This window comes from Cryptotermes secundus, unplaced genomic scaffold, assembly GCF_002891405.2.
Source record: "Cryptotermes secundus unplaced genomic scaffold, Csec_1.0 scaffold1232, whole genome shotgun sequence".
Classification (NCBI taxonomy): domain Eukaryota; kingdom Metazoa; phylum Arthropoda; class Insecta; order Blattodea; family Kalotermitidae; genus Cryptotermes; species Cryptotermes secundus.
In genome coordinates, this window is record NW_019719383.1 from 210,353 (window position 1) to 219,406 (window position 9,054).

The 9,054-nt window shown below is 38.7% G+C and overlaps 1 protein-coding gene across 4 annotated transcripts in view; it reads left to right on the forward strand.

The window, feature by feature from the left end:
* Window positions 1-598, forward strand: part of LOC111866529 — a 64,800-nt gene extending 64,202 nt beyond the window's left edge. For all 4 annotated transcript variants that reach the window (XR_002843165.2, XR_002843167.2, XM_023855584.2 and 1 more), the window contains one exon: window positions 319-598. Coding sequence is in view for 2 of the 4 variants with exons in the window: in XM_023855584.2 (XP_023711352.1) it covers window positions 319-328 (10 nt within the window). In the remaining 2 variants the exon portion in view is untranslated. The remainder of the gene's footprint in view (window positions 1-318) is intronic.
* The last annotated feature ends 8,456 nt before the right edge of the window (window positions 599-9,054 follow it).

A 9,054-nucleotide genomic window follows, 5' to 3' on the forward strand; every position in this document is an offset into this window, starting at 1 on the left:
AAACCCACACTGATGATCCCCAATAATTTCATCTATATATGGACTTAATCTTGAGAGAAGAATATTGGATAAAATGTTGTATGAAGTTGATAGCGGTGTCATCCCCTGGTAATTACGACAGTCACTTTCATCACCCTATTTGTGAACTGGTACAATAATAGACTCCTTCCACTGATCAGGCAATTTTTCCTTATGCCAAATAGAAGTAATTAGCTTATGGATCTTAGAACGTAATATTTCGCCTCCTGCTTGCATAAGTTCTGCCGGTTTTTGATCACTACTTGGTGATTTATATTTTGGCATATTTCTTCTTTGCAGGAACTGTTGAGCAACAGAGGCCTTGGGGCACGCACACAACATGAGAGTTGCGGATTGTATCAGTGTGTTGCTAGGCAACAACTCTGTGAACACTTGGATAGCGCAACAGGAAGTGCCAGTGACGTCACCCCCACCCAGCTGTCGCTATGTGATGCTTGGTGAAGACCCATCCACGCTAGGCTGAGATGTCACGTAACTGGTTTCTGTGGAGTCCGTTGCTGGGCAATAGCTCAGTAAACATGTTCCAACAATATAGGCTGTTTTCTGTGTGGTCAGTGCGGAAGCTACATAACAAGAGTACCGCCCCATTGGCACCTGATGGTCCGAGCTTTTTTAGATGAAAAAGTGCCCCAGCGATGGATTGGTCAGAAGGGGGCCCAAGACCTTGCTCTTTGTGCTTGGCCTGCGAGATCCCCAGACCTCACTGTGTGTGATTTCTTCTTGTGGGGATATGTAAAAGATCACGTTTATGTTCCACGGCTACCCACTAACCTCGATGACCTTAAACATCGAATAACAACAGCGATTAACTCAGTGCATGCTCATACACGCCTGGGAGGAATTCTCTTATCGCATTAATGTTGCCCGTGCTGCAGGTGGTGGCCACATTGAACACTTGTAAGACAGGAAATAAAAGTTGATTTTGAGTAGAATACTTATGAGTTGGCTGGAGTTTTGTATTACTTTCGTTTAATAAAATATTGCATAATAAAATCGGTTCATTCTTTTTTAATAACCCTGTACTATCACATCATTTTTTGTTAAGAGTTTGACCTCTTCTTTCACTGTGTTTATGGTGGCCATTAGATCAGCACCTGGCTTTATGATCCCCTGGAGTTCAAAATCATTGTCCAGGTTGTACGTTACCTTGGATGCACATTCTCTTCCATGGCCATTCCCGATGATTAAAATCCTATGCTTCTCCTTTTTTGATGATGTTTGCTTTTTGTAGTGTTTTCTTCTTGATTCTTGGCTGAATTAAAGACCTGGGTTTCATGGACTTCACCATTGCAAGGTAATTTGTAGCGATTATTTATGGTGGGTATTCTAGAAATGTTTTCCTGTATACCACTGGCAATTCTCATATGCTTTCCAGTCACTACATCAGTCCACTTTGGTTCCATTGAAGTTTGTTCACTAACGGTTTCACATAAACTTTCTATCTTTGCCAAAATAGTATTAACTTCTGTTGTAATAACCTCTTTCATTGACGGTTTTACGGCTCTTTTGGAGTTCATTCACTTTAGCAACATCACTCTTTGATTCAGTTAGTTCATTACTCACACCCTTTTCTGTACAGTTATTTTTCTCTAAAACATCATCTAAAACAACATTAATTGCTGTAATTCTTAAGGTCTTCGTAAATTACCACTAAAAACATGAGCACATATTGAACTACAGACACTGCTTTCTGCCATCTTGAAGAATTTGCTAGGAAACGACCATGTAACAAAAAACAAGACAATATCCGTTACTAGGAAGTGTTCAGAGCGCAGCAATGGAAGGCAGAGCAGACCGTGAACACTAAGTATGTACTAAAGTGAACTGCAGTGCATGTGAATTAGCACTAGCGCTATAGTTGCGTGTAGTTACGATATGATCTTAGCATACTGAAGATCGCTGAAGACCATGGATTACAAGACACATGTGCTTTCCCAAGCTTTATTAACATCCACCTCAGTTTCCAAGTTTTCCAAAGCTGTGAACCTATTTGAGATTTCAACACAGTACTGCTCTTTACCCTCTACCTCATTTAATTTCTTGAGATTGAACCTCTCCATATGAACTCTGTGCGTTGTCTGTTTGCTCACTGCCAGTCTTTCCCTAACCTTTGCCACCACCAGGTAGTGGTCAGTATCACAATCTACTGTCCTGAATGATCAGACATCAAGTATACTTGAATGCCATCTCCTGTCTATCAAAATATGGTTGATTTGATTGTATATCATCCCATCAGGAGATGTCCAAGTAAATTTATAGATGTTACGATGCGGGAACATTGTACATTTGACAGTAAGTTTTTTCGCGGTGGCAAAATTTACTACTGTAACTCCATTATCATTATTAATTTCATACAAACTCTCATTCCAAGGAATTTATCAAATACATGTTCTAGTTCTTCATAGAACCTGTCCTTTATGTCATCAATTTTATCTTCTGTTGGGGTGTGAACATACATAACGATATCACACCAGCGACCTTTTAGTATTATATATATGATATCCTATCACTAACGAACTCTAGCCTCTTAACTGCTGATACAGTTCTCTAATGTACAAAAAATCCTGTATCTAATTCATGATTTCCCCACCAATGGTATCTTCACCTTATTGTGGTGGTGGGTTTTGAGAGCTCCTGAGACCCTGAGAGCTATGCCGGCGGTAGCATAGCTACTGGTAGGACCACCCGTGCTGGACAGGTCAAGGAGTAGGAGCCAGACAGAGACGGATACCCTGGTCCTCCAGGTTGGGGGTTGGGCGTGAGGCCAACAACCTCACACCATAAAAACTAAATTGTTCAGAAATCCGAGGAAAGAGTAGCCAGACGGACCTATTCAAGATGACCTGGAAATGTTTAAAGGATCTGAGAATTGGATCTGGGAATGTATTATCTCTTTACAGAGCTGGAGCATTAAAAATGATACTTGAACAACTAGATAGCTATAAACTAGATATCACTGCTATACAAGAACTGAGGTGGTTGGTTGAAGGAATCATGGAAAAGAGGGATCATGTTTTTATTCTATAGTTGTCAGAAGAAGAGTCACATGTTTGGAACAGGTTTTATTGTTAATAAAAAAAAGGGAGCATCTTATTTTAGACTTCCAGGCAAAATCTCACAGAACATGTAGGCTACAAATTAAGGGAAAGTTTTTTAACTATAGCCTTATTTGTGTGCATGCCCCAACTGAAGATAAAAGTGATGAAGAGAAAGACTCCTTTTATGATGAATTGGATGAAATATATGGCGAATGTCCAAAAAGGCATTGTAAAATAATCATAGGGGACATGAATGCTAAAGTGGGCAATGAGGATGTATAATAGATCGGTTATTGGAAAACATAGCCTACATAACAAGTCAAACGATAATGGGATGAGATTAATCAATTTTGCTTCCTCAAGAAATATGGTGTGGGAACTGCCCACATTCAAGCAATGAAGCTTGCATTGCCACACTTGCTTGAATGTGGGCAGTTCCCACAATGGTAATAGGTAGTACAATGTTCAACCATAAGGATATACATAAACGAACCTGGAAATTCCCTGATGGAAATGTGTTTAACCAACTTGATCACATCGTAATAGATGTAAGACATTGTTCAGACTTGATGGATGTCAGGAGCTACAGGGGGGCCAACATTGACTCTGATCATTACTTAATAATATCAAAGATTAGAAGTCGAATATCTAATGCAAGGAAGATACATGGATCCCAGGCTAAGGAATTGAATTGTGGAAAATTGGTGGAGCAAGGAGTTGCAACCAGATGTACTGGATTGATTTGTGAATGCCTTGCAGGTATCTCTCTGATAGTGAAGAAGTCAGTGAAGCCTGGAGGGACCTCAGAGATGTTATTATAAATGCTGCTGGTGCAGTTTTAGGAAGAATGGAAAGGATAAAGTATAAGAATTGGTTTGATGGAGAGTGTGAGCAAGGGACAAATCACAAAAACCAGGCATATAAGAGAATGCAGCAAAGGAACCATACTCAAGGGGCCATGGAAGAATACCATGAAGCGAGAAGAAAAGAAAGAAGATTGCATAAAAAGAAGAAAAGGGAATATGATAAACAAGAACTGATTGAATTGGAGCATTTAAGAAGTTCAAACGAAATTGGAGTGTTTTATCAAAAACTAAACAATAGTTGAAAGGACTTTTGACCTAGAACAACCTTATATAGAGATAAAGAAGGCATGATATTGAGTAGTGATGAAGCAATATTGGAAAGATGGGGGCAATATTTTGAAGAATTATTAAATGGTAATGCCTCTGAAGAAGTGGAAGGTATGACCATAGACCGGAATCAAAGAAATTTTGAGGCTGAAGAGCCAGCACCAACCATAAAAGAAGTAGAACAAGCTATCAAAAAATTGAAAAATAATAAAGCTCCAGGAATGGATCTCATCACAGCAGAATTAGTGAATTTGCAGGCCTAGAATATGCTAAGTACTTACATCAGCTAATAGTTAAGATATGGATAACTGAAATAATCCCAGAGGAATGGAACCTAAGTACTGTATGCCCTATCCATAAGAAAGGTGATGTCATGGTATGCTCTAACTATAGAGGAATTAATCTGTTGTGCATAGCATATAAAATATTTTCCAGCATTCTATTTAACAGACTCTCTCCCTTTGTGGAAGGCATAACTGGGGATTACCAATGTGGGTTTCGTCAAGGAAGATCAACTAACGATCAGATTTTCACTATTCGCCAGGTCCTTGAAAAGTGTAATGAATTCCAAATTGAAACACATCATCTTTTCATTGACTTCCAATCAGCCTATGACTCCATAGATAGAGATAGTCTTTTTCTGGCAATGAAGAGATGCATATTCCACAGAAGTTAATCTCCTTAGTCAAGCCCCTATGAGAAAGACCCAATGCCAAATTAAGATTCAGAATATGTTGTCCAGCCCAAAATAACTAGAAATGGAGTTCAACAAGTGAATTCCCTAACCTGCCTTTTGTTCAATATAGCATTAGAGAATGCAGTTAGAGATGCAGGCATCAACAAGGGGGACTATATTCTATAAGTCAGTTAAAATTTTGGCATTTGCAGATTACATTGATGTAATTGGTAGAACACAAAAACCTGTGAAAGAAGCTTTTCTTAAATTGGAAAGAGCAGTAAAAAAGATGAATCTACAAATTAACCAAAATAAAATAAAGTACATGCCAGTAACCAAGAAAGACTGTGCTAATGGACCTGCATATTGAAATTGGCTCATATGAATTTGAGGTTGTATGCAGTTTTACTTACCTTGGATAAGAAGTTAACTGTAAAAATGACAGCAGTGATGAAATAAAAAAGCGTGTACTTGTGGCAAATAAATGTCTCCATGGCCTTAGGAAACGCCTGAAATCCCAACTTATACCCAAGAAAACCAAAACTATGATGTATAAAGTACTTATAAGATCAGTACTATCTTATGCCTCTGAGACCTGGCCACTGTCAAGCTCAGATGAAAGACTGTTAAGTATATCTAAAAGGAGGATCCTGAGATATGTCTTTGGACCAGTGGAAGAATATGGAATATGAAGGAAGAGGTATAACAATGAGCCATAAAAACTATTTAATGAACCAGACATTGGATTTATAAAGGTGAAAGGCTTGAATGGGCTGGAAACATAATATGTGCCAGCGAGAACAGAATGATTAAGAAAATACTTAATACCAAACCAGAAGGAAACAGGAAAGTGGGAAGACCAAGATTGAGATGGGAAGAATGTGTGTGGCAGGACATAAGAATTATGGGTGTAAAGAACTGGAGGAATGTAGCATCGAATGGAGAAGAATGGCAAGCAATCCTGAGGAAGGCCAGGCCTCACAAGGGGCTGTCGTGCCAGTGATGATGATGAATTCATGATTTTCAATCCGCTTTCCATATAAAAATGTATATTCACCTGCTGGTGCAATGCCACCTCCATCCCATCTGACCTTCTGTACTCTCGCTAAATCTAACTTATATTTTAAGATTTCTTCCTCCACTGCCCTGAGATGTACATACTGTGTTGATATTTTAATTTAACCAAAGCATGGGCCTGATTGCATACAGCATAAGTATAACCATGATTTCATTGGGAAGTTTCACACTACAGTTGAAATAATGTGTATCCTGCAGTTTTTCTGTCTGTCTAGATCATAGCTGCTATGTCCTGCTGCTTTTCTCAGTATATAAACAATTTTTAGTTCAGATTTTCTTCTATATTTAAGTAAAATACGGGATTCGTGTGTAAAGTAAGGTGGATTTCAGAGTGTATTAATGACATGATTATGTTATATTTTTATACAAAATTAAATAAAAAATAACATACACAGCTCAGAACTTTAATTATTACTTCCCACATGTGCCCCATCATTGTCTCCAAATTTCAGATCGGTCAGGTGCATTTTGGAACATGTGCAAGCATTTCAGGGGTTATTTTCAGAGCTACCTCCTTAATGTGATTTCAAAGATCTGGTATTTTTTTAATGTTTCTGCAATACACCTCTCACTCCATGAAATCCTGGACAAAACAGTCTAATGGGGTTAGCTCCAGAGAACATACTGCCCAAGGTCTAGGTCCTCCACACCCAATCCACCAATTCAGAAAATAATTGCTGAGGTATTCCTGTACAGTTCAGGCAAAATGGCCATGGTGCCCCATCCTGGTGATATACCAGTGTTGAAAATACCATCCTGAAGAAATTGGGGTTCAGGAATCAGCTGAAGCATATAAAGGTAGATAGTTCCTATGAGCATGACCTCTGTAAAAGAATAAGGCCCATAATTATTTTCGTCATTCCACACCACACATTTGCTTCAGGCAAGCCTCGTTCCGTTGAGATTATTGGGGGTTGGATTTCAGGATGGGATCTGATAGTATGGGCGCCAGCAAACAGCTAGAGCCTGTTTACGGTTCATAGTAAGTGGGGAAGGAGTGAGCATGTGAAAGCTGATGGTGGGTTTGACTAGACAGTGGAGATGAGTCTCTCTTCAGGTCGGATATGGGTCAGGCTGGGACAAATGAGGGTGAAGCACCTCTAATTAACACAATTCACTGCACCACCACAACACTTTATTGTTGTTCTTAAAGTCACTCGGTTCCATAATTTCTCACAATCTGATTTAGTTTCAGTTTACAAGCAGCTGGTGTTACACTTACACTAAAATGCACTCGATCAGCTCACCAAATTCCTTTGTGCCGCGCTCTTGTTGATTGAGCTAAATCTCAATATGAGTCGTTATTACAGCAAAATTTTGTACTTCTTAGAATTATCTTTTAGCGCGTGTATGCGGGATTTGCCTCCGCCAAGTTCAAAAGTGGATAGACGACTAAAATCTTAGGCTGAACTCTCTGCCGAGCCAGCGGTCCTAACGGAGTTGTATCTACCTATTCTCCTCTCCTCCTAATTTCCCTGATAGGCTGATTCAAATAAGGGGAGTTGGTTTAATTTTGGTTCCAGCCAATGACAGATTATTTTTAAGGGAATTTCGCCCTAAAAGACCAAACAGCGAAATTGACAGTGATGCAACTTATGAGGGGTCGCTATTGAGCTCCTGGCACTCCGACTTTTGACTTACAGCTGGTAGAAACTGTCACTTCTCGAATTCTCAAAGTGTCCTGCTGCTGTAAGTCTAATTCTCAATTTCTAAAGAAACTCAGTGGGGTTTCTTGAAGTATCATTTTCTGCCCTTTTGGAAAATAACACCAGATGCTTGGATGCAAGGACTAGCAGATGTCCTTGTCCATGCAAGTTTGGTTTATCTGCTCATCGCCTATTCCTTGTTCTTACAGTGTGTCTTAAACCTTTGTTTCTTCATAAATTCTTATTATTAACTCTATCAGCTACTGAAATAAAAAGGGGGGGAGAGGATTTTGATGGTGAGGTTACAGAACTTGTTTGATTTCTCATTAGCCCAGATACAAATTATGTCCATTGATTTTGCCACAGTTGTGAGAAGTTGCCTCATCACTGAATAAATGTCTGTTAAGCTGTCATTTTGGATTTGATCAATCAGTTCTGTGTACATTGCTGTTCGTCTTGGATAATCTTCATTTGATTGCAGCATTTGAATGTAGTAAGGCCTTTTCTAGAGTTGAATGCAAGATTCTTTGAACTGTTGGTATGTTCAGTCTGCCAGCTGCATTCCTAGCTGATAATTAGTTATTCTCTTCAGGCACTTGGCGAACAGATTCAGTGCTTTCACGAGACATCCTTGGGTGTCCACACCTGTTTTCATCATGCATAGATCCACTTCTTTTAAATTTATTCACCAGTACACAAACTGCTTTGTATGAATGCTTTAGTCTTTCTGGAGAAAATGCCTGTTAGCCAAAGAAGTAATTGTGGACCTGACAAATGGAGTAAACAAAAATCACATTAAGGCACTGATAGAAAATCTTTCGGAAAGTGACTGTTTTTAAAACAGTAAAGATTCCTGCACTGTGGGGATACTGCTGTATCACATTTAAGAGGTTTCTGCTCTAATCTCTGAATCAGGTTGTTCTGACATTTAATTGTATTTTTTCTTTTTAGAATAGAGATCCAGGAACGAGTATTGACACGATATCTGCAAAGCCTATGGCCCTTCTGCGACACTTAGCAAAATTCTGAACCTGTCAGTAACTTTTATATAATGAGTTCTTTAAATACATAAGTACATATTTGTTAAATATAAATGTATTAATATAAATGTAAAAGATACCTTCATGCTAAATGAACAGAAGTGATTACAATAGAATATATGTCACTAGCAGATTGAATATCATACAAAATATTACTCTCAAGTCTTCTGGGTACTTTCCTGACAGTCTAATCACTGTTTCTTGAATTATAACCTTTCCATTTCCGTTGTCAACTACAAGTCCAGCTTAAAGTATTCATTAGCATTCTTGACATGCTGTTATGTTTTTTTCCAGTCTTTGCTAGACTTTATTTTGTTGGTCAATTTCAAGACACTAAATCTCTTAACATACATATCTCTAACTACCTTCAGGAATGCCCTGATTTTCTGTTAGTTTGTAAGAATG